Source organism: Notolepis coatsorum (assembly GCF_963971535.1).
Source record: "Notolepis coatsorum genome assembly, chromosome: 18".
In the NCBI taxonomy this organism is placed as follows: domain Eukaryota; kingdom Metazoa; phylum Chordata; class Actinopteri; order Aulopiformes; family Paralepididae; genus Notolepis; species Notolepis coatsorum.
The window spans coordinates 13500313-13527103 of record NC_140182.1 but is presented as its reverse complement, the minus strand read 5'-3'; the positions used below and the strand labels follow the sequence as shown (position 1 = coordinate 13527103).

General features: G+C 46.3%; 1 protein-coding gene across 5 annotated transcripts in view; it reads right to left on the bottom strand.

Moving 5' to 3' along the window:
- The window catches only part of LOC311245225 (uncharacterized protein), a 50850-nt gene that overhangs the window by 5838 nt on the left and 18221 nt on the right, over positions 1-26791 (bottom strand). For 3 of the 5 annotated variants that reach the window (XM_084335051.1, XM_084335053.1, XM_084335055.1), the window contains exons 9-13: positions 25765-25986; positions 21183-23105; positions 20524-20641; positions 20239-20369; positions 16502-16653 (exon numbers count right to left, since the gene is read on the bottom strand). In XM_084335051.1, the coding sequence (XP_084191177.1) occupies positions 16502-16653; positions 20239-20369; positions 20524-20641; positions 21183-23105; positions 25765-25986 (2546 nt within the window). The remainder of the gene's footprint in view (positions 1-16501; positions 16654-20238; positions 20370-20523; positions 20642-21182; positions 23106-25764; positions 25987-26791) is intronic. The other 2 variants (XM_084335052.1, XM_084335054.1) reach the window with 2 other exon arrangements.

Sequence of the window (26791 nt, the reverse complement as noted above, 5' to 3'; positions counted from 1 at the left end):
CAGCTTGAACAGTCAGACTGACTGGAAAATGTCCTCTACAGCTCATGAATCAGGAGCTCAGAAACTAAAGAAAAAACATCAGCATTGCAAGAGGAAAATAATAAAAGGTTGACAGCTAGTCACCAAGTATTTTCACAAGAAAGGTATTTATTCACAGAACTTGTTTTGAAGCCCATAACAGCTTGGCCAACATTTTGTGGCTGACGTTAGCTACCTGTTGCTATCAAATTAGATGAGTGTAGATGAGCTCAGTGAATTTGTATCCAGCAGCTATGCCCTTTTGCTATGGCTAGCTAACCTAACCTGTATAATGTTACATGCTAATCACAGATGCGGCTTAGGGGCTTGTCCCCTTCCCTCAGGCCAGCTCCGAGTTGAAGGGAGGTAAGCAGCAGGGCTTGGGGTTAACAAACAGATTTTAAAATATGCTTACCATGCATGCATTGAATACAACTTTAGGTAATATTCACATTTAGTTACTCTAGTTCTTCCAGTAATTGCAATACCATTGACCACTGGCACATTAAATTGAGGTTGTTACAGTAGCTATAGCTAGATTTGAGCAATTGGAAAATATCTATACAAATTATTATTATTATAACAATTAAGAGATAGCTCGAGCGGGCGGTCAGGTGGCGTAGCGGAGATTGCGTTCGTCACCAAACGCCGGAGACGCTGGATTCGCCTGTTCGAATCCAGCCTGTTCGAATCCAGCTCCCGGCGTGTCACCAGCTTGGCTGGCCGTTCACACTAATACAATTGGCAGTATTAGAGGGTGGAAAAGCTGGCGGGGTGGGTCCGGGTCGTTGTAAACAGCGACTCCTACAGTTCGGTCGGGGCGCCTGCTCAGCGCGGATAGGATCTAAGGGGGGGTAGTGTGATCCTTCCACACGTTACACCCTCTCAGTGAGAGTCCGCGCTGCCAGGTGAAAAGAAGCGGTTGATTGGCTAGACGTGTGTCGGAGGAAGCACGTGATAGCCTCCACTCTCCCAGACCGACTGTGGGGGGTAAGTGCGCAGCGACCAGGAAGGGGATTGGGAATTGGCATAACGACTAACATTGGGATGGGAGAAAATCGGAGGAAAAAGGAGGGGGAAAAAAATTAAAAATAAAGAGATAGCTCAAGCTGTACCTGTGTTACTATTATAGGACATTTTATAAATCATGTACACTATGGATACTCAAGCAAGGCAGCCAACGAGGAGAGCAGAGGTGAAGAGGCAGAAGTAGCAGTACAAGAAGAAGTTGAGGACCATGAAAGCAGCACAGATGAGGAGGAAGCAGCTATGGACAGTCAATGTCAGGGACAAAGTGAGGCTGCGACACAGGATTCCACAGATACTGAGCCAACTGTAGTGGTGTCTGAGGTAGAAGATCTGCTATTGAATTGAATTGAAAACCGTTATTTATCCCCAAGGGGAGATTCAGATGTCCATTACAGCACAACAGAAATTTAAAAACAGTTAGTGTAAACAGTTACGGTAATACATAACATACACTTATTAGTATGTGTTTAAAAACAAGATGGACAAATAAATAGGGATAAAAATAGCTAAAATAGGGCTAAAATAGAGCTAAAAGTGGTGAAAAGAAAAAGAAACAAGTCCAATCATGATGTTAAATAATCAAATTAATTGGTTACAGTCCACAACCCAGCTCCTCCAGTCCACGGCAGTTGGCCCGTCCTGGCCCTGCCTGGTTGTGGAGCCTGACAAGGACTGCCCCGAAGCACTTTGTGGTATGTCGGGGGGGATAAGTCTGTGGCTAAACGTGGACCGCATTGCGGTCAGCTCATCATGGAGGGGGTGGCAGGGGTTCTCAAGGATAGCATACAGCTTCCTCCTCATCCTCCCCCACCACCTCCAGACTGTCCAGGTCCGCTCCCACCACAGAGCTTGCTTTTTTGACCAGTTTGTTTATTTTGTCTGTGTTGGTGTTGCCCTCCCAGCATACCACAGCGAAGAAGAGGGCACCAGCAACCACAGACTGGTAGAACATCTGCAGCAGTTTGCTGCAGACATTAAAAGACCTGAGCCCTCTCAGGAAGAACAGTCTGCTCTGTCCCTTCCTGTAGGGCCTCGATGTTGTTCGTCCAGTCCAGTTTACTATCACTTGACCCAGGGTTGTTCCCAGCCTAGTGCGACTCAAGGTTCTTTGGTAGACTATTGCATTGGTCCATTCATTGAAGATGAACGCAATGCGACATCCTTTACTCGGCTCACCCACCAACAGTGCAGGTGCTGAACTGCTGATCCGAATGTATAGGTAAAAACCATATGTGTTTTCATCAATAAATAAATGACCAAATATCTTTTTGCTGGCGCGCGCTCGCATGGATTGGGGGCCCACAAATACATTCTTTCATGGGGCCCAGAATCGACAGCTACGGCCCTGCTCGCAACTACGGTTTTAGAGCAGAGAAAACTGTGCTGAAAACGGCAACAACCGTCAACGAAAAAGGACTACATGCTTTGTTTATTGTTGCCAATTGGATCGCAAAGACTGGGAAACCCCACACACTTGCAGAGAACTTTTGGTTGCCCTGTACCAAATATGTGGTTTCTGTCCTTTGTGGACAAAGTGTTGCAGAGCAGCTCCATACAATACCGCTGTCAGCTGACACTATTTCAAAAAGAATTGACTGCATGTCGTACGATGTTAAGAGCCAAGTTGTGGAAAAACGTAAGCAGAGCCCGTATTTAACACTTTCCGTGCCGGAGCTCGGTGCCCCGGAACCTCCTTGAATGCCGCGACCCACTTCAATGTTAGCATTAAAAACGCCTAATCTATGTTTTAAATTATGGCTATGTGTCTAATCTGCCCGTCGCTTATCAATGACTCGTTTTCCAGGCAACATTGTCGAAGCGGATTGTTTTTTTATCTGTTCATTTTTGTTTTATAGCATTTTGAAAAGCCCTCGTTTTCAAGGAAAATATAAAGATTCCATGATAAGACATTTACTGGAATATTCTAGAATACACAAACTCATTTTTCTGCCTATTTATGAATCGTTTTCAAATAAACGCTAGATTATCGATAGTGTACGTATGCACGCTATAGAGGCGATCTGAAAAATCGATTCTCTTATTTCCTCATCAGCGATCGCGCACATACATCACACATAGGGCAAACGCTGAAATCTCAGCGAATACAACTCTGATTATCCCAAGACTGGTAAAATAGATTCCTTATCTCAGATCAGATGTTCTCCAAAAAGATCATTCCAATTCCTGATCGCCATTCCAAATATTGATCACGCTTATTGATTGAGTATTGGCTAGGGGTGGACGGTATGGTCTAAAATTTATATCACTGTATAATTTGAGGCATAGACGGTAACGGTATATATCACGGTATCAGTGTTTCCGTTAGAATAATTTTTTTTGCCTGATAGGCAGGCTATATAAAGAATGACATCCTCAAGGCATGTAGATTTATAATATTTTAACTTAAAACTAGGCTACTTTTGCGTATAAAGTCATTATATTCCAAATAAAATAAGTCCCGAGTCGAGACTCCGTGCTGCTCCCATTGCAAACAGCGGGGCTGGATTTTGCTAGAAGCATATGTAGCTGCAGAGCCGCAGAGCCAGTGGCTCTTTCAGGTCGTTCAGCCGTTTGGTGGGGGGGCGCTGTTGAGCGGGCCTGTGACCAGACCTGAAAGAGCCACTGGCTCTGCGGCTCTGCAGCTGCATGCTATTTCGCAAATCCACTGCTGCAGCCGTCCTCCCGTCGTTATCATAACACTAGACACATATCATAATGTTTACAGCAAACTGTAGTTGATCACCAGGTATGTTTTATTAACGTAGAATAATTCATATAAGAAAAACGATAGGTAAGATCTCTTACCTTTCTCCACTGGTTAAAAATGCCAGGAACTGAAATTGAAACTTGCTGTGCACTGCAGCGATATGTGTTTATTATGAAATGACAATTGCGTGTTGACACGCCCAGTGCGCCCACTGCGCTAAGCCTCCTAAATAACTTTTTCCAGTTTGCACATATCTATTATCTATGACTAATTCAATCTATTTTTAGGGGCAAATGCGATTGAAATAGTCGCGCTGTGGTTACATGACGTCATTGCTATTTTAGAGCTGCCCTACCGGTTACACGGTATAGTCAAAATCCATACCGTAGAGCAAATTCATACCGTTTATACCGTATACCGTTTATACCGTCCACCCCTAGTATTGGCTGCTGTAAATATATATTCCAGGCTGATTCCCGTCCCGCGATGACTTCCATGTTGATCAGACTTATTGCCAGCACAAGGAACCAGCTGGCTCCGCCCCTACATATCTACAGATCGCAGGTCAGTCTAAGCGACTGACCTGCAGTTACACAGGGATAAACGATAGGGGGCGCTTTTTTTCCATTCTGAGCTCCTGTAGGGGCTGCTGTACCAACGGGAGACTCGTTGATGAAATATGATTTCAGATCGTTAATAAAACAATAAAACGATATTTGTCGTCATCGGCACTCAGTGGGGGGCTAATAAAATGAGATATGTTGTCCGTGGCACTGAAAGTGTTAATGATTTGAAGCCCATCATCTGTAGCCACATAGAAGGGCTCATTGATCAATTTCGGAATTATTTCCCTGAAAGAAAGAGCACGGACAATTTGAACAACTGGATCCAAGATCCGTTCATTGCGCATGACGCTCGCAACAGGCCTCCCTCTGTCTGAGCAGGAGGCGTTGATCGATCTTTCGTGTGACGAGCTACTGAAAGTCAAGTTCACTGGACAGGCCCTCGCAAAGTTCTGGATATCAGTCCGGAACGACTACCCAGTGCTGTGTAATGCTGCGCTGAAAAAGCTTGTCCCGTTTGCGTCGACATACCTCTGAAGCGGGATTCTCGGCTCTGACATTAATACAAAATAAATACAGATCTCGCCTCAGAGTAGAAACGGATCTGCGCCTCTTTCTCAGCACAACGCAGCCACGTATCATGGAACTATGTTCAAATGTACAAGCACACTGTAGCTGAGGGGTACAATTCCCTGACTGTATTGTTAGATATGATATTTAATACCACTACCTCATGTACTTTAACTTCTGGCCACCCAGTACAAGATATAAGTATGATGAACACTTTCCCACCTGATGAAACGAACCAACACAAATGTACCAAATCGAATATTTAATACAGCAAAAGGTGTATACAACATTCACTTAATTACATTTATGATTTGAAATATTGAATATGCACTTTTATGGCAAATGAGTATTCGTAGGTAAATCAACATTGAATGTCCAATCTCTGGTTGCGCAGGGAGTAAGTATACAACCTGGAATATTTAGGAAACGATAGCGATGGTACTTAAATGATTATAGCTGGATACACTAAGGGGGGGGGGGGGGGTCCCGCTGGTTGTAAGACAGTAGGAGGGGGGGGTTAGAGAAGCCGCTGGCGGTATCCCATCTGGCCGACGGTGTCTTGGGAGAATCCAAAGTCTTGGACACGGTGCCCACAGAACCTCGGGCCGCAGACGAATACAGCTGGACCCTCTGTGGAACGGTATCTGCCGGTCCACAACGGAGAGACGTGGTGCGACCTCACGTGTAGAGCGCCGCCTCACCTGGAGTCCTCTCCGGGGGGTAATTCCAACACTCGGCAGTGTTGGCCTTTATCCATGGAATAATCAAAGCACACAAAGCATAATCCAAGAGCCGTGGAAGGCTCGCCGTCGTCGGGGTAGAGTAATCCAATATACAGGTCCAGTCGCTCTTGACCCGGAGCTCCTCGGATGCAATCACCACTAGGGGTCTGACCAGCCTGGATAAGCGTCCAGATAACGTCAGGAACGATGGGGGTACTGATAACTGTAGAACTCGAACCGAACGATGCACCATACATAAATAGACTATTATTAGCTTAATAGAATACGTCCAACTCGACGGTATGGTGCCAAACTATGACCATTCAACTATTAATCTACACGATATCTCAATGCCTATTCTGGGCCAAGTAGGCCTTACTACACCGCACGTGCGTCGTGGGGAGGCTTTTGCGTCTGTCACTCTGTTGGAGGGTAAAGAACTGGACTAAAAGAAAGTTCTACTTTACGAGCGCCATATATATATGCGCTATGAACAAATAGTACCATTCGTATTTCGCCCGGCATATTACTGCGCGGAACCGGGGGTTGCCTCGACATGTTAGGCGGCACGATTGAACTTGGACCTAGGGGTATGGCAACCTGGCGCCAGGTTCTCGTCCAATGGTAGAATGAAACTATTATGGGCTGTTTAGTAGAAACGGGGATATTCAATGCATATTGTACAAGGAATATACAGGGGATATCAAACGATATACAAATACAATTAAATATATATATATAAATAAATATACATATTCGGTTTAATCTGATCCTTCACAACAGCCGCCCCCTAATTAGTCCCACCTAATTAGCTAAGCAGAGACAGATTAACCGCACTGTCTTCCACTCAAGGTCCGCTGTAAGGGTCAGTCAACTCACAAAGTCATAGGGTCATGGTCATCATCGATAGTATCTGGGAGTCGGGGCAGTTCTATGAGCATCGCCACGGGACGTGTGTAGGTGCGCCCTTGGACGAGTACTTCAGCTGCTCGGACCTTGCCATCGGCACCGGTGATCACTTTGCTTACGCGGCCAGCCGGCCACATAGCTCTGGGGAGTGACTGGTCAACTATCATGACGACTGTTCCTTCTGTCAAGTTGTCTCTCTCTTTTACCCACTTCTGGCGGGTCTGTAGAGACGGTAGGTAGTGAAGTAGGAAGCTGCTCCAAAACTTGTCAGCTAGCACTTGGCTGTACCTCCACATTCTTCGGCCGTTCGCTTCTTCAGGCCTGTACATTGTCTGGGGTAGCGCGGGGTCCAGCCGCGCCATTAGGAGTGTGTTGGGGGTGACTGGGTCGACGTCTGCTACATCACTGGAGACGTAACCGAGGGGCTTTGAGTTCAATACTCCCTCGATCTCCGTGAGGACTGTCATTAGGACTTCCTCTGCCACAGTCTGGGCTCCAAGTACGGCATACAGGGCTGTCTTTATAGAACGTACTTCTCGTTCCCAGGTTCCACCGAAGTGGGGTGCGTTCGGGGGATTAAACTGGAAGTCAATCTGGGCTGGAGCGAGGTGGGTCTTAAGTTCTGGGCCCATAGCTTGGAAGCTCTCTCTCAGCTCTCTTTCTCCGCCTTTGAAGTTGGTCCCGTGATCAGACAACAATGTAGACGGTTGTCCTTTCCGTGATATGAATCTCCGGAAGGCCATAAGGAATGAGTCTGTGCTCATGGTCGGAAGGAGCTCGATATGTATCGCTCTGGTGGTCATGCATTTGAATACAATACCGCACCGCTTCTCGGTGCCTCTTCCTCTCTTTATATACAACGGGCCAAAACAGTCCATGCCTGTGGAGTGGAATGGCTTGTCGCCGATTCGGAGGCGACAGGGGGGTAGGTCAGCCATCCGTGGTATGCTGGGCTGCGCGCGCCACTTACGGCAGTCTAGACAGGTTCGCTGGAAGCGCCGTACTGCTTCTCTCCCTTGCAATATCCAATAACGACGTCTGATCTCCGCGAAGACTCTCTCTGCTCCTGCGTGGTGCACATCCTCGTCGTATTTCTTTATGATCAGCTCTGTGACCTTGTGTCGGCTGTTCAAGACGATCGGGTGCTTAATGTCATCTGGTAGATCGGGGGCTCTCCGCAGGCGACCACCCACTCTGATGAGATTATGTGCGTCACTCTCTGGTGCCAGGTGAATCAGTCTGCTGTCTGATGGGACGGGGTTTCCTCCCTGTAGACAGTCTAGCTCATCGGGGAACGAGTCTCTCTGGGCTCGTTGTAGTAGAAGAAGTTCTGCTTCTTCGTAGTCAGCTGCTGACATGTCAGTGGTGGACTGAATCTCTGGGTGGTGCCGCAGGAATGTTCTTTGTTGCGCACTCTCTAGGGTAATGCAATCATCTATGTTGGGGTCTGTGGAGGCGATAGTGCTCAGTCCACAGAACATAGGCTTCTTGTTCTCAACCTCCTCGTTACTTGCTTCCCTCGGGGTGGGCGTATGCCAATCTCCTTCCGGGAGCTGGAGGAATGCTGGTCCGTCACTGTAGATGTTGCGACGGGTTAGGTCATCCAGGGACATTCCCCGGGTGATGACGTCAGCTGGGTTGTGTTTGGTATCCACATACCTCCAGCTTGCTTCTTCTGTTAATTCTTGAATCTCGGTGACTCTGACTCCCACGAAGACTTTGTATCTGCATGAATCAGACTTAATCCATGCGAGTACTGTCGTGGAATCTGACCACAAGATTGTTCTATGCACCGGAATGGTGAGTTCACGTTGGATTAACGTGGCTAGATGCGCTCCTGCGAGGGCTGCGCAGAGCTCTAGACGTGGGATAGATTGTTGCTTACGTGGGGCTATTCTTGAGCGGGCCAGTATGAAAGCAGTGTGTATCTCTCCTCCCATCTCTTGGGCACGCAAATAGGCAACCGATCCGTAGGCTACTTCGGAGGCGTCGCTGAAGACGTGTAGCTCAATCTCGCATGTCTCTGGCCTCACTGTGGATGGGAAGTAGCTGCGGCGTATATTGACACCTGGGAGTGAGCGGAGTTCCGTCTCCCACTCTCTCCATGTTGAGGCAAGGTGTGCGGGTATTGGGTCGTCCCAGCCCTGGTCCTTGTCCCATAGTGCTCGTACAATCATCTTTGCCCTGGTGGTGTAAGGTAGAATACATCCCAACGGGTCATATTGTCTGGCGAGTGTTCTGTACACACTCCGTCTGGTGGTCGGTATCGCCGCCGACCTTCCTTGCTCTGGAGCCAAGGGTTTGTGTCTATAGTGGAGCGAGTCTGTTTTGAAGCGCCAGACTAATCCTAGTGTCATTTCTTGGGCTTCTCCTGGGATTGTCGCCATCCAGGTCTCGCTGCTGGCAGCCTTGTCTGCGGAGGAGAGGCTGCGCAATACGTGCGGGTCACTGCTGGCCCACTGCCTGAGATCAAAGCCTCCTTTGATTAGGGAGGCGCGTAACTTGATTAGGAGAGCCTCGGCTTCTTCTTGAGTCGAGACGCTTTGTAGACAGTTGTCCACGTAGAAACTGTTCTTCACACTGTGTTGGACCTCTTCATCTGCTGCTGGGTCCTCTGTGACGTGTTTCTGTAGTGCAATGTATGACGCCGTGGGTGGCGGATACATCGGCGAGCGTTGGGGGAGAGACCTCCTGGGCGAGTCCCCTCTTGCGCCTCGCTGTGGGCTGGTACTGGCAGGGTACCATAGCCAGCTGGTCCAGGTGCTATTCCTCGGGGCTGGTTGTGCGTCGTGCTCACCCGTGAATAGAGTCGGGGGTCTGTAGCGCAGCGCCGCGGGGGTATAGCCTGGACTGTATGGGACCTCCTGGTCCGGTGGAGTACTGTGCTGTCGTCGGGCTTGGTTCTCCTCCTCTCCCTCTTCTTCCTCTATCAGATCTTCCAGATCCTGTAATCGTTTATCTCGCTTCTCCGCAGTGTATGCCGCTCCTTCCTTGTAGCTGGGTCTCGCTTGGACCGGTATGGGAAGGGGGTCTGCGGGGGGTCTAGACTCGGTCTGTTGGTCAAGTTCAGGGTCGCTTGCTCGTTTAGGAGGCGCTGCTCTTGACTGTTGTCTCGACGAGTTCCTTGAACCCCTGGTGGAGGGAGAGGGTGTTGCCCTGGGGATCATCAGCCGCTTCCTTAGCTGCGCCATTAACTTGTCGCGCTCGGCTTGTAGTGTGTCGCGCTCGGCTTGGCGCGGGATGAGATCGATGTTGCGCTCTGCTTCTCTTTGGGCATAGTCCGCGGCGCGCTGGGCTTCGGCGGCGGCGCGCTCTGCTTCTCTTCGGGCATAGTAAGCGATAGTTCCTCGGCGCTCTCCTCCTCTTCTTCCGTGCAGAGTTCTCTCTCTGTAGGGTTGTCTTCCTCCCGGGGCTTGTCGGGGACTACTTCTTTAGTAGTGGCGGGGGGTAAAGGCATGTCAATTCCCTCCTGGTCCCCACCGTGGGCTTGGTCAGTTACATTAGGACCTACTAGGGCTTCTGTGGTCGGGGAAACCTGGTCGTTAAGGTCAGACATAATTTTACTTTCTACTTTTACCACGTTTACCGTTTGTCGAAGGCTAGGTAGTTGACTGACAGTGTAAGCCTCTAAGTACTGAGGTGTCTGTCGTCTGCGCCGCGGGCGTTCTAGGTTAGGAGGATCGTTTCGTGGAGTGTTCATCATAGGCCATTTCGATATTAATAACACTATATTAATATTACACTAGTTACCATCCGGCTCGAAGGACCAATTGTAGCTGAGGGGTACAATTCCCTGACTGTATTGTTAGATATGATATTTAATACCACTACCTCATGTACTTTAAATTCTGGCCACCCAGTACAAGATATAAGTATGATGAACACTTTCCCACCTGATGAAACGAACCAACACAAATGTACCAAATCGAATATTTAATACAGCAAAAGGTGTATACAACATTCACTTAATTACATTTATGATTTGAAATATTGAATATGCACTTTTATGGCAAATTAGTATTCGTAGGTAAATCAACATTGAATGTCCAATCTCTGGTTGCGCAGGGAGTAAGTATACAACCTGGAATATTTAGGAAACGATAGCGATGGTACTTAAATGATTATAGCTGGATACACTAAGGGGGGGGGGGTCCCGCTGGTTGTAAGACAGTAGGAGGGGGGGGTTAGAGAAGCCGCTGGCGGTATCCCATCTGGCCGACGGTGTCTTGGGAGAATCCAAAGTCTTGGACACGGTGCCCACAGAACCTCGGGCCGCAGACGAATACAGCTGGACCCTCTGTGGAACGGTATCTGCCGGTCCACAACGGAGAGACGTGGTACGACCTCACGTGTAGAGCGCCGCCTCACCTGGAGTCCTCTCCGGGGGGTAATTCCAACACTCGGCAGTGTTGGCCTTTATCCATGGAATAATCAAAGCACACAAAGCATAATCCAAGAGCCGTGGAAGGCTCGCCGTCGTCGGGGTAGAGTAATCCAATATACAGGTCCAGTCGCTCTTGACCCGGAGCTCCTCGGATGCAATCACCACTAGGGGTCTGACCAGCCTGGATAAGCGTCCAGATAACGTCAGGAACGATGGGGGTACTGATAACTGTAGAACTCGAACCGAACGATGCACCATACATAAATAGACTATTATTAGCTTAATAGAATACGTCCAACTCGACGGTATGGTGCCAAACTATGACCATTCAACTATTAATCTACACGATATCTCAATGCCTATTCTGGGCCAAGTAGGCCTTACTACACCGCACGTGCGTCGTGGGGAGGCTTTTGCGTCTGTCACTCTGTTGGAGGGTAAAGAACTGGACTAAAAGAAAGTTCTACTTTACGAGCGCCATATATATATGCGCTATGAACAAATAGTACCATTCGTATTTCGCCCGGCATATTACTGCGCGGAACCGGGGGTTGCCTCGACATGTTAGGCGGCACGATTGAACTTGGACCTAGGGGTATGGCAACCTGGCGCCAGGTTCTCGTCCAATGGTAGAATGAAACTATTATGGGCTGTTTAGTAGAAACGGGGATATTCAATGCATATTGTACAAGGAATATACAGGGGATATCAAACGATATACAAATACAATTAAATATATATATATAAATAAATATACATATTCGGTTTAATCTGATCCTTCACAACACACACCCTTCCCATTAAGTCTTGTTTTTGTTTATTCTTTAAAAGCGCATGTGAACACATAAAAAAATGGCTAAATATGCCTTGATCGTTTTATAAATGTGTATACAGAAACAATTACGTTTGATAATATTCATTCATTTCATTAATAACATTCTTGTCATTCTTGTAATTCCTACACTACACCGTTACAATGATATATAAAATATCATATTATATACCCATTCAATATGCACATGACAGAAAATATTATAATATTTTCTGTCATGTGCATATTGAATGGGTATTATTAATCTACTATTACTACTAATACTAGCCGAGAGTAGGTCAAATTTGGGCTGGTAGCTCTCGGCTAGGTGGCAAATAAAAAAGTAGATCTTGGTTCAAAAAAGGTTGGGCACCCCTGCTGTATAGGCTCGCTTTCACCAAAATGGTCAGAGCACAGGGTCAGCCATTCGCAACGCCCCTTAACACTTTGATTGCCAAAAACGTAGATCTACGTTTCTGTCACGGTATTTCTTTTATTATCTATTGCCATTCATAATTCAGTGGGGCACCTTGTGCATACTGTTCTGAGTGTGTCTGAGCTGGCAGACGGTCTTATACCGCCCTCTAACGCCTTCCGGCATTATTGCACCCAGTTAGAAACGGGTTCGTTTATTTTCTCTACTGAGCTGCAGTGTGGGGTCCTAAACACTCCGGCAAAACACATGCTTGTAGGGATGGTTTGGACTACTGACCCCGCCCGCCCGTTGAAGTGCAATGCCCAACAACATCCATCTGGGACGCGTGTTGCTTATTAACAGCGGAAGAGTGCAAAAATGCTTCCGCATTCGTCACCGCACGCCACTACGGTAATGCGCCTTTCCTTTCACGCCGCTCAGACAAATGCATATGGCATTTCCGCGTACATTGCAACGAATCACTTGGAACCTCGGCTGTCTTTAACTATGAGTGAACACAACGCAACATTGTAATGTTAACGTGTACTTTACTATGGAATATACATGTATATTATCGCGACGCGTCGTCAGACTAAACAGTGTTGTGAACACAACACATTGTAACGTTAACGTGTACTTTACTATGGAATATACATGTATATTATCGCGACGCGTCGTCAGACTAAACAGTGTTGTGAACACAACACATTGTAACGTTAACGTGTACTTTACTATGGAATATACATGTATATTATCGCGACGCGTCGTCACAGACTAAACAGTGTTGTGAACACAACACATTGTAACGTTAACGTGTACTTTACTATGGAATATACATGTATATTATCGCGACGCGTCGTCACAGACTAAACAGTGTTGTGAACACAACACATTGTAACGTTAACGTGTACTTTACTATGGAATATACATGTATATTATCGCGACGCGTCGTCAGACTAAACAGTGTTGTGAACACAACACATTGTAACGTTAACGTGTACTTTACTATGGAATATACATGTATATTATCGCGACGCGTCGTCACAGACTAAACAGTGTTGTGAACACAACACATTGTAACGTTTACGTGTACTTTACTATGGAATATACATGTATATTATCGCGACGCGTCGTCAGACTAAACAGTGTTGTGAACACAACACATTGTAACGTTAACGTGTACTTTACTATGGAATATACATGTATATTATCGCGACGCGTCGTCAGACTAAACAGTGTTGTGAACACAACGCAACATTGTAACGTTAACGTGTACTTTACTATGGAATATACATGTATATTATCGCGACGCGTCGTCAGACTAAACAGTGTTGTGAACACAACACATTGTAACGTTAACGTGTACTTTACTATGGAATATACATGTATATTATCGCGACGCGTCGTCAGACTAAACAGTGTTGTGAACACAACACATTGTAACGTTAACGTGTACTTTACTATGGAATATACATGTATATTATCGCGACGCGTCGTCACAGACTAAACAGTGTTGTGAACACAACACATTGTAACGTTAACGTGTACTTTACTATGGAATATACATGTATATTATCGCGACGCGTCGTCACAGACTAAACAGTGTTGTGAACACAACACATTGTAACGTTAACGTGTACTTTACTATGGAATATACATGTATATTATCGCGACGCGTCGTCAGACTAAACAGTGTTGTGAACACAACACATTGTAACGTTAACGTGTACTTTACTATGGAATATACATGTATATTATCGCGACGCGTCGTCACAGACTAAACAGTGTTGTGAACACAACACATTGTAACGTTTACGTGTACTTTACTATGGAATATACATGTATATTATCGCGACGCGTCGTCACAGACTAAACAGTGTTGTGAACACAACACATTGTAACGTTAACGTGTACTTTACTATGGAATATACATGTATATTATCGCGACGCGTCGTCACAGACTAAACAGTGTTGTGAACATGTATTGTTAGAAAATGTTTTGGATCTAAATCACTTGGAGTTTGAAAGTGATATCAGAAGAAACTACTCAACCTCGGCTGTCTTTAACTATGAATGAACACAACACTCTAACTCACCATGTTTAGATAATAAAGTACTCAACCTCTACCTGTCTACTGTCTGACTGAACACAACACTCTAACTTACCATGTTTAGATAATGAAGTACTCAACCTCTACTGTATTTAACTATGAGTGAACACAACATTCTAACTTACCATCTTTAGATAATGAAGTACTCAACCTCTACTGTATTTAACTATGAGTGAACACAACACTCTAACTTACCATCTTTAGATAATGAAGTACTCAACCTCTACTGTATTTAACTATGAGTGAACACAACACTCTAACTTACCATCTTTAGATAATGAAGTACTCAACCTCTACTGTATTTAACTATGAGTGAACACAACACTCTAACTTACCATCTTTAGATAATGAAGTACTCAACCTCTACTGTATTTAACTATGAGTGAACACAACACTCTAACTTACCATCTTTAGATAATGAAGTACTCAACCTCTACTGTATTTAACTATGAGTGAACACAGCACTCTAACTTACCATCTTTAGATAATAAAGTATAACCTCTACTGTCTTTAACTATGAAGGAATTACAACCTTTATTTAATGGTTAATATTTTGATAAAAGGTAATTTACTATATTTGTATGGCATTTACACTTAAAGTAGAAAAACAAAAGTAATCTGTAAAATAATAGTGAATTTCCTGTGAAAAAAACATTTATTTTTTACAGTGTACGTTACACACACAAATGCTACATTATGACACATTTTACAAAGAAAGGCCTATGTTAAAGTGCAGCTTGGCTTAGAGGATAATGTCTTGTATGAACTACCAGTAATATAAATAATATTAGCAACAAAAATGTGTTCCATCTTCATGTCAGATGATTTTCAAAAAGGAAAATGTGCTACGCCTTTGTCGTCTACTCTAAGCCATCCTAGGTTGTCAAAGTGGGCAGGGGTGAGGTGGGTTCTAGACCCATGTTACTGACCAGACACTCTATATCAGTGATGTCTGTTTACTGCAGAGTGGCAGCGCTAACAGAAATAAAAACAACCCAGACCTATGTTAAAGTGCAGCTTGGCTTAGGCGATAATGTCTTGTATGAATCAATCAATCAATCAATCATGTACCTCGGCGCAGCTGAATAACAGTAGGAGTGATCGCCTGCTGCGTCCATCACGTGTATGGTGATTAATATGAACCAAAGCGTGATTAAATTGAACCAAAGCGTGTTAATATGTGTCGAACCAAGCGGGGATCTCATGTGCATGCGCGCGCGAGCCCGAGCACCTCGCGAGCACGCCGGTGCACCTGGGCGAAGGAAAAGGAAAGGCGCATTACCGTAGTGGCGTGCGGTGACGAATGCGGAAGCATTTTTGCACTCTTCCGCTGTTAATAAGCAACACGCATCTGGGACAGGATCGCTGTGGATAACTACAGCTATTGAAGCTATCTGTGTTTTATGTGTGTGGCTGTTTGCCGTTGGGTGCGGGGGGGGGGTAAGCCGGTCTAAACCACATTGTATGCGTGCACGACAAAGGATAATAGTAACGATCTAGCGTCGATTTCAGGAAGATCCGATAATCAGGCGAAAAATGACAACGTGTTTATTGAATTACACAAAAAAGCTGTTTTCGTGTCTTTTCCCTGGAACTGCTCAGAAGCGGCCGGACTATGTTCATATTCAAAACGGTATAAACGGAAATGTACGGATGAAAAAATAATCAGTTTTTTGCACGTTGACCAGAAGCAGCTCAATGAGACTCGACAGCGTTATTAGACCCATAGCTATACTATAAAATATAGGTTTAGCTCTACAAACTACAACTACGTTTACATGGGGTTAATGGACGGCAAGGCCAGGTCACTTCCCGGAAGGGCCGTGGCACTTAATGTGTTAAGTGGCCAGTTCGGTTGTCACGGGGGTCAGACCGGTGACCCTCTGGTTACAGGAGGGTCTCTATAACCGCCAGGCTGCCACGTCGCCCCAATAAAGCTATCCCCGTTCGGATTGTCTTCTTCTTACGGTCCTATACTACCACTCCTCCTACTATACTATTATGTCTTATGTCTATGCACTCAATACTGCAGCACCCAAGTTTCAGCACTGTTTGATAAACATCGTTACTCGGCTGAAAGAGTTGTACCCTTCCTGCTGACTTGTCGTACAGAACTTGTAAGTCACTTTGGATAAAAGTGTTCAGCTAAATGACAAAATGTCAAATGTAAATGGATTGGACCCCGCGAACCGAGAGGCAAACACGCCGGTCGAGCGCGCCGAGGCTCTAAGAGAGAGGAGAGAAGATCGGCGAGTTTCTCACCAGCTGCGCTTGTTGTCGAAGAAGCGGACGAGGAAGAGTTTCTCGTCGGACTTGTACTGCATCTGCTCTCCGACCCTGAGAACGTCCAGAGGGGGCAGGGGGACCCCGCTGTGCTGACGACACCTCGTCCTCTGCACCTTGGGGTCCATGACCTGTGGGGGACGAAAGGGCGGGGGGACAGGGCTGTGAGTTACGTGGCCTCGTCTCGGGCGAAGCAGGGAGCGTCCCGGTGACCGTGCTGCAGAAAAGCTTTGCACCGGTGGACAGAAGCCTGCGTTCGACACACACACACACATGCAACCCGAGTCGCCCCGGAAGGCTCTAAAGCGACCCAGGCGACTCGCCACGGTCATGCAGTCCACGGCTCGCTAGTTGAGCACCTGCGCGGTTGTGTAAAGAAAAACAACAACACAAGCTAGTACACCACTTACGATTAGGGTTGGGTAACGAGAACTGAGGGTACTGAGGGGGGTACCGGTGCCAACGTGCTCGGTGCTACCCGGACCGGATCGCTAAACGCCTTATACGTAACGACCGCACCTTTTTTAGCGGGTTGGTAACGATGGAGAGCGCTTTTCAGATCAAACTGAATTCAGATCCTGAATGACAACAGTTGAGTGAAGATACAGGGGGCAGCCAGTGAAACGTCATGCCTAGCAAAGATATTTTTTTGATGGTTAAAGTACAACAACTAGGCAATTAAATACACTGTACATACTGTAGGCAGTCTGGTGATGCCATGTGTCGGAGCTGAGGGGCTGTCCCCCCTGGTTGCAAGCTTTCAGAGCAGGCGAGTGCGGGGGGCTACGTGTGTAACTCTGGTTATGTGAAGAGATGAAATTCAAGGTTAAAGCTGCACTATGTAGTTTTGGGAAAACGCAAAGACATATCATTACAACAGAGTAGGGCTGTACCGAATGTAATTTTTTAACATTCGAAGCTTCGATTGAAGTATTCGAACGAAGCTTCGAATGTCTATTAAAAAAAATTACTAAAAAAGAAAAAGAAAATATTTTTTTAATACGTTTTTTTTTTTACTGAATCTCAATTTGAATAAAGTGATTAATCTGATTAAATTAGTATTTTTCTTTTATTAAATCAACTTTCTTTAATGAATATAACTCATCAGTTTCGTCAACATAAATAATCCAATAAGGGCGCGGTTGGTATGAAAGTGATGGTGACGTCTTATAGTATAATATTATAATATTAGTGTAGCCTAATCTTTAACTGCAACTGTGAAGAAAACCCCCATTGGTTTAAACAGATTGAATAGACACAACAACAAAAAGATACAAAAAAAAATAAAAAATTTAAATTGTATTAAAAATTAAAAATTTGAATGTTGATTTAGAATTCGAATGTCAACATTATGATCGAAGCTTCGAAGCATTCGGTACAGCCCTACAACAGAGTTAATAAAGTCTCCCTGGAACACACTATGACCTAGAAATTATCTGTGGTGTCCTACCCCTGCCACATTTGCAATATAAAACAAGCGTCGTTTAAGGTTAATGTCGCTCATGGTTTCTTAAAGGGCATTTCAAGTTTCTTTCCAAAACTAGCTTTAAAAATTGGAAATTCTGTGTTGGCTTGGTTTTTTATTAAATCGAATTTGGCACCGGGATAAAAAAAAATCTAACGATACCCAACCCTACTTACGGATGAGAGAAATGGAATGGGAAATGAGACAGAGAGAGATGGCCAGGTCTCTGGGTACAACATGCGCATACTCTCACTCACCACGGCAGGGTAGGAGGGATATCCACTACACTTTGCCCAAACTAGCTTAAGAGGCTCCAGAACAAATGCAGAGGCACTAGTGGGCATCCACATATTTCCGTTGCCAACTTCTAAGGGAGCAGGAATAACGACAAGCAAGTTATGGGGGTTTCACTGCAAACAGACAGAGAGCACAACTAGTCTAAACAAAGTCATGCGTACAAGGATGGGGGGAAGGGGGCATTAACACTTGCACAGGACACAGTGTATGTAATGTAGACACACATTATGCTCACAAAGTACATATTCCATTTTGATTGGTCTTTATGAATTATGCAAAACCATGTGAGGTTGATGTAGAGGGTACTCGGTCTGATGTTAGTAAGGGTGGGACGGAGGGCCGACTGGTGGAATAGTGTATCGGAGGTAGGCTCTTTTTATTAGTCTAGAGATTGGCAAGGAGACGGTGGTTTCCAGGCATTTAGGTCAAAATAGGGTCCATAACAAAGATATATTTAATAATAAAGAAAATCTCCATATCACCATGACGATGAGGCCAAAGTTGGGACACATCACTTGAGTATCAGTCATCATTTCTCAACTTCACAATCTTCTGCCGTGAGTCTACTTTAAGAGCGCGGCAAGCCGGCGAGAAAGGGATCAATAGAAGATTTGATGGCAGAATCTCACGAGCACTCAGACCATCGTTTTTTTCTTGATGATTTCTACATAGATACTTATTGGCTCAGGACATCCACATCCAAAGAAATCTCAATGGTTTTCAGATTTGATTTAGCGCAGGATAGTACAGATCATTACTGTGGGGAACGAATTAGTGAGGGAAGTGAAATCGTATTTACATTTAGCTAATTAGTAGTAAAAAATAAATGCTGTGCTTCCTTGAAAAATCTCCGGAGTCATTAGTTTGGGCATGAGCCGTCTCCAATATTGACTAAATGACTGATACACATAGTGTTTACATGGCACAACCACACATGTTCTAAAGAGGAAAGCCTAGGAACACATTTATAGTACGACAGTGATTGCATCCATTGCTCTCAAAGAGAAGGATAGGAATTTGAAAACAGATATTCTTTTTAGATTAGATTCAGATTCTATTTGATTTCAGTGACAAAGCGTAGCCCTGTCCACGGAGGAGCTTCATTTAGCGATCCCTCTGAATTCCCACACGGAGCATTTCAGGAGACATTCGAATGCTTCAAATCTTGGACAAATGAAAGATTTACAATTTCACATTTCTGGTGATTACCTCAAAAGACCCTATTTTGAGAAGTGCTAATGCGGGCTATACCCTGTGGCAGTAGCAACATGCTATGCTGCTAATGCGGGCTATACCATGTGGCGGTAGCAACATGCTATGCTGCTAATGCAGGCTATACCCTGTGGCAGTAGCAACATGCTATGCTGCTAATGCAGGGCTATACCATGTGGCGGTAGCAACATGCTATGCTGCTAATGCAGGGCTATACCATGTGGCAGTAGCAACATGCTATGCTGCTAATGCAGGCTATACCCTGTGGCAGTAGCAACATGCTATGCTGCTAATGCAGGCTATACCATGTGGCAGTAGCAACATGCTATGCTGCTAATGCAGGGCTACACCCTGTGGCAGTAGCAACATGCTACGTTGCTAATGCAGGGCTACACCCTGTGGCAGTAGCAACATGCTATGCTGGAGAAGATGAAGACAAAACCAAGATCATGCTGGCACACAGGCACATTACAGGATGCGTTTATATACCTTCTTGTTTAATGAGTTTAAGTTGGAACTTAACAATTCCAACTTTGGTCAGTCTCACCAATTGTTAGGGAAAGGAGTGGAGGCATAGAAAGAGGCTTGGCCAACCAATAGTTAACACATTAACCAATTTTTTTTTTATATATAATATCCATGCCAATTCTCCCTTCCCAACGCACAGTTACAGTAAATTCCTCACTGAATGACTTTACGTTTTTGTGTCGCTGTACTAAAGGCAATTAACATAAAGCCTCACCTGACGCAATCTTGGCTGCTTTGGTGAACTCCCCGTTCTCGATACAGGTGACGAGAGTACTTTTATCATCCACAGTGCTCCGACGTGCCACAGGCGGCCTCCCTTTGCCAATTTTTGGCACGATGACAGTACTAAGGGACATCAGGGGGACAACTGATCACTTTTACATTGAACTAAGACTAAGTTTGCTGCAGGATGTGCTGAATCTGCATGTTATCTCTCTTGATAAAAGCCTAGCTGGAACATGCTCCTCATAAGCAGTGCTGTTGGGTGCCGTCTCAGTACCTTGTGCTACAGAGCAGGCTCCCGCTGGAGGAGATGCTCGACTCCGAGGCGCAGCGTCGCCGGGGCTCCTGGGGCCGTTCCTCCTCCTCCTCCGCCACCACGAAGCCATTAGCTATTCCTGGAAGAAAGTCAGACAAGAGCTCACCTACTTTCCTTCCTAATGATATCACATAAACAGATGTGTGTTGAGAAAAAATTATACGTAAGGCTGTGATCACATCGGACACCTTTTTCTTTCAATTGTTTTCGATGGTTGTGTTCGCGCCTCGCGGTCAGTAGGGATGGGTACCGAATTCGGTACTTTTGAGGTACCGAACCGAAACACGTCGGTACTACCGAGTATCGAATCAAGTGAGAAACCGAATTTAAAAAAAAATAAAAAATTTATTAATTTTTTTTTTAACGACCAGGTCTTACCACGACCGAGATATGAACAGCGACGCCTGGAGGGCTGTGAGCAGTAATGTATGTAACTAATGTAACGTTAGCTGAGATAACGGTAATCAGTGGTCTCACTCGTTGTGCCCGGTGCACTCGAGTCTCTACGTACACCGCCGCGCCTCACGTTTGAGCGCAAGAAAAAGGGGCGTCCGATCTGATCACAGCCTAAAATAAGCCACGATTGGCCGTTTGCTATGAGCTTGACGGTTATCACTGACCTGTGTCGAGGCGTTTGATAGGGCTCTCCTCCTCCTCCTCCTCGTCTCCGCTGGCACTACGGTTTCTCTTCCTGGGCAGGAGGAGGGTCTCCAGTCTAGGAATCACAACAGAGAGGAAGGTCTTGGTGCCCAGGACCGGCGACCCCATGGACGCGTCAATCATCCGGGAGGGTTTCTGCGGGCTGACGCTCTTGGACTTGTGGAAGAGGGCGTTGGTCCGCCGGTTGCCGGTGCGGGTGGCTTGCGCCAGCACCGACGTGGTTTTGCCGGTGCGGGAGGCTTGCGCCAGCACAAACGTGGCCATGTCGTCGCGGGAGGCTTGCGCCAGCACAGACATGGTTTTGCCGGTGCGGGAGGCTTGCGCCAGCACAGACGTGGCCATGTCGTCGAGGCAGGCTTGCGCCATCACAGACGTGGTTTTGCCGATGCGGGAGGCTTGCGCCAGCACAGACGTGGTGTTGCCGGTGCGAGAGGCTTGCGCCAGCACCGACGTGGCCATGTCGTCGCGGGAGGCTTGCGCCAGCACCGACGTGTCCAGGTCTTTGCAGGAGGCTTGCGCCAGCACAGACGTGGCCATGTCGTCGCGGGAGGCTTGCGCCAGCACCGACGTGTCCAGGTCTTTGAGAGAGGCTTGCGCCAGCACCAACGTGGTTTTGCCGGTGCGGGAGGCTTGCGCCAGCACAGACGTGGCCATGTCGTCGCGGGAGGCTTGCACCAGCACCGACGTGTCCAGGTCTTTGCAGGAGGCTTGCGCCAGCACAGACGTGGCCATGTCGTCGCGGGAGGCTTGCGCCAGCACAGACGTGTCCAGGTCTTTGAGGGAGGCTTGCGCCAGCACCGACATGGCCATGTCGTCGCGGGAGGCTTGCGCCAGCACCGACGTGGCCATGCCGCCCAGGTCTTTGCGGGAGGCTTGCGTCAGCACCACAACGGCCAGGTCTTTGCAGGAGGCCTGCGCCAGCACCGACGTGGTCACGACGCCCAGGTCTTTGCGGCAGGCTTGCGCCAGGTCTTTGCGGGAGGCTTGCGCCAGGTCTTTGCGGGAGGCTTGCGCCAGGTCTTTGCGGGAGGCTTGCGCCAGCACCGATGTGGCCACGATGTCCAGGTCTTTGCGGGAGGCTTGCACCAGCACCGACGTGGCCACGATGTCCAGGTCTTTGCGGGAGGCCTGCGCCAGCACCGACGTGGTCACGACGCCCAGGTCTTTGCAGCAGGCTTGCGCCAGGTCTTTGCGGGAGGCTTGCGCCAGGTCTTTGCCGGAGGCTTGCGCCAGCACCGACGTGGCCACGATGTCCAGGTCTTTGCCGGAGGCTTGCGCCAGTACCGACGAGGCCACGACGCCCAGGTCTTTGCGGGAGGCCTGCGCCAGCACCGACGTGGTCACGACGCCCAGGTCTTTGCAGCAGGCTTGCGCCAGGTCTTTGCGGGAGGCTTGCGCCAGTTCTTTGCGGGAGGCTTGCGCCAGTTCTTTGCGGGAGGCTTGCGCCAGGTCTTTGCCGGAGGCTTGCTCCAGGTCTTTGCCGGAGGCTTGCGCCAGGTCTTTGCGGGAGGCTTGCGCCAGGTCTTTGCGGGAGGCTTGCGCCAGCACCGACGTGGCCACGATGTCCAGGTCTTTGCAGGAGGCTTGCGTCAGCACCACAACGGCCAGGTCTTTGCGGGAGGCTTGCACCAGCACCGACGTGGCCACGATGTCCAGGTCTTTGCGGGAGGCTTGCGTCAGCACCGGCGTGGCCACGGCGCCCAGGTCTTTGTCGAGAGAGAGCAGCGAGGCGGGAAGGTGCCCGTTGGGGGGTTCCCAGGGCACTGAGGTAGCGGAGGGCTTGACAGGCTTGAGGGTGGGCGGTTCCGAGTCGCCAGGCGGGTTGTCGACGCGGGGCGGCGTGTTCGATGGCTCGAGTTTCGGCGGAGGCAAAGATGTGTCCGCTGGAAGGTAAACGCATACAAACACCATTGGGTTAACATTTTGAGCCAGGCCAAAACAAGGTGGTGATATAGAGGAGAATGTACAGAACACTAGAATCGAACACGGGGGGACACTGAACAACTACTTCCACCGGGCAAAAAGACTAGTGATGGACAGACTCTAAACTCTCACATGAGCATACACACAAAAGCACCTTAAAGGAAAACTCCAACATTTGGGGAAATTAGCTTATTTAACATCTTCCCTGGAGTTAGACAAGAAGATACATACCTTTTTTGTCTCTGTGCGTGCATTTAGCTTTGGGAACAGTCGCTCCGTTAGCATAGCTTAGCTTCATCACTGGAAGTGAGGCAGGACAGTAGCCTGACGTTCCCTACAGGTTTGTTGATATTCTCATTCCTTCAAAGGATCCGAACCGATTGAAGTTTATGGATACCATGACTTAAAATCCTCTTACCTTGACGATTAAAAGCCTCCCCAATTTAGAAAACAGTAATCCAATGGCTGGTATTGATAATATACTACCAACTACTGGACGCTCGGAGCTAACCGGAGCTAACACAGAACAGGATGGTAAAGCAAATATAATGACTTCCTGGGCGGCTAAGTGGCGTATTGGGCAAGGCGCTCGCCACGAATGCAGAGACGCTGGGATCGCCTGTTCGATCCCAGCGCTCCACATTGCTTTCAGTTTAGCTGGTCGTCCGTACTAATACACATTGGCCGTATTAGGGGGTGGGAAACTGATGGGTGGTGATCGGGCATTGTGGACAGCGACTCCTACAGGTCGGTTGGTGCGCCTGCGCAGTAGAATCAGGAAGTGTCGGGGGCAGCGTGAGCCTCCCACGCGTTACTCCTCGCCACTGAGAGATCGAGCTGCGCAGGTGAAAAGATGCGACTGCCGTTACCTCAAGTACCGGAGGGGACTTGTGCTATGTATGACTTAGTCCACATTGCAGCCGGCTTGTGGGAGGCACGAAACAGCGTTCGTGACAGGGGAGGGTTGAATTGGATGATACGAAATTGGGATGGGAGAAAAATATAGAAAATGGGAGAAAAAGTGGATAAAAAAAATATATATAATGACTTCCTTTCTGGGGTTTTCAAAATAAAAGTGCAACGTTTATAGCAGCGGAAAACGTTTATTTTGTACATTATCTAACGTTAACACGAACCTAAACTAACGTTACAACTAGGGATGTCCGATATTATCGGCCGACCGATATTATCGGCCGATATCGGCAGTAAAATGTGATATCGGAAAATATCGGTATCGGAAAAAGATTTTTTTTTTTTTTTTTTTTTACATTTATTTAACCTTTATTTACCCAGGCAAGCAAGTAAGAACCAATTCTTATTTTATTTATTGTCAAAAGTATGCATGTTGGTTTAATTCAACAACAAGAGATATGTAATGTTAATTTTTACTTTTTTAATTATCATATTTTGCACAGATAATGCTTACATTTAGAAAGCCTTTTGAATGAATTCACAGGTGTTTACATTTTTATTTTGTTTCTATTTTATTTTATTTTATACATATATAGTTTTTGTTTTTTTGTTTTGCATATATATATATATATATATTTTTTTTTTTTTTTTTTTTTTTATGTTTAAAATAGTACACTCATTTGAGTAGTGGAAAAGGGGTAGGATTAAATAAGTGTATACTTCTTCCTACTCCTTTTCGAACATGCAGATTGAGTTGTTTTTCTTTTTTGTTATTGTTTGTTGTATTCATTGGAGAAAAATACAAAATGCATCCAGTGAAATTATTAATTACCTGAAATTATTCAGTTTTTTTGGGGGGAAACCCTGCATATATCGGTATCGGTTGATATCGGTATCGGTATCGAAATTAAGAGTTGGACAATATCGGAATATCGGTATCGGTAAAAAAGCCAATATCGAGCATCCCTAGTTACAACTAACCTAAAGTTAGTTTAGGTTCGTGTTAACGTTAGATAATGTACAAAATAAACATTTTCCGCTGCTATAAACATCACACTTTTATTTTGAAAACCCCAGAAAGGAAGTCATTATATTTGCTTTACCATCCTGTTCTGTGTTAGCTCCGGTTAGCTCCGAGCGTCCAGTAGTTAGTAGTATATTATCAATACCAGCCATTGGATTACTGTTTTCTAAATTGGGGAGGCTTTTAATCGTCAAGGTAAGAGGATTTTAAGTCATGGTACCCATAAACTTCAATCGGTTCGGATCCTTTGAAGGAATGAGAATATCAACAAACCTGTAGGGAACGTCAGGCTACTGTCCTGCCTCACTTCCAGTGATGAAGCTAAGCTATACTAACGGAGCGACTGTTCCCAAAGCTAAATGCACGCACAGAGACAAAAAAGGTATGTATCTTCTTGTCTAACTCCAGGGAAGATGTTAAATAAGCTAATTTCCCAAAATGTTGGAGTTTTCCTTTAAGTGACTTACACACCACACTTGTTACACACACTGCTGCTATTTACACGGTGGAATATTTTTTTTATGTAGCCACTGTTTTTTTTACCATGTATTGTATAGATTAGAGGCGAGCGCCTTGCCCACTGCACCAATCAGACGCCCTGACAAAATTCTGTTCTGATCCATTTAATGGGAGGCACGCGCCCTGCTTTTAGCCACGCAGCCGTGAGACCCGACAACACGTACCCTCCTCCTCCGGTGTGCTGTGGCCCGCTGGCGTCTGGGGTAGTGGTTCCTCCAATGCCTCCGGCTGCGGCCTGGGCTCCGAGGGGGGCGTCGTCCGGGACTTCTTCAGGCTCATCTCGCTGCGTACCTCCGTGATGGTCTTCTTGAGCAGCTTGAGCCGCTTGCTGCGGGACGGGCCGTGCTTCATGGCGGTGCTGAGGTCCAGTTTCTCCAGCACTGCTGCTATTTACAGTGGAATATTTTTTTTTGTAGCCACTGTTTTTTTTACCATGTATTGTATAGATTATATACCGTAATTCCTCTAATAGTAACCGGGTCTCAAATACAAGCCGGGTCTCTATTAATGGCCGGGTGCGCTCTTGAGCTAAGCAATTATAAGCCGGCCTCCTAATACAAGCCGGGTTACTAATATACTGAGCTGCATACTGAGCTAGTTACTTGATTTCACTTTGAAAACGTTGAAATGACCAGTGACCACCTGTAATTGCACTGTTTACTATTTCATACAGTACTTGGTTTCAATAAATGAACCCAGTACATTTTACTGGGTTCAAACTGACACAAAATGTTGATTTATTTATTATGATCCGTTTGAAAATTTGAAATATAGGCCTCCCTCTTATACAGGCCTCCTAATACAAGCCTGGTACCCGCTACAGTTGAAACAAATACAAGCCGGGGTTACTATTAGAGGAATTACGGTACATTGTTGTATTTTGTTCTACTATGGCTGAGGAACCGGGGAAAACAAGCATCTCACATTTTTCTGAAAGTATGTACATTTAAAAAGGCTGTGACAATAAAATAATCTGAATCGGGTGACCCCAAACCAAGTCTATACTGTTAACTGCTAAGAAATCCACCTTCCATACAAATTTACCATTAAAGTTCTTTATATATATTATGGCTGCACACAACCGACAACTTTTTTTTTTCATCCACTTTTTCTCCCCATTTTCTATTTTTCTCCCATCACAATTTCGTGTATCCAATTCTTCCCTCCCCTGTCTTGAGCGTTGCTAGACTA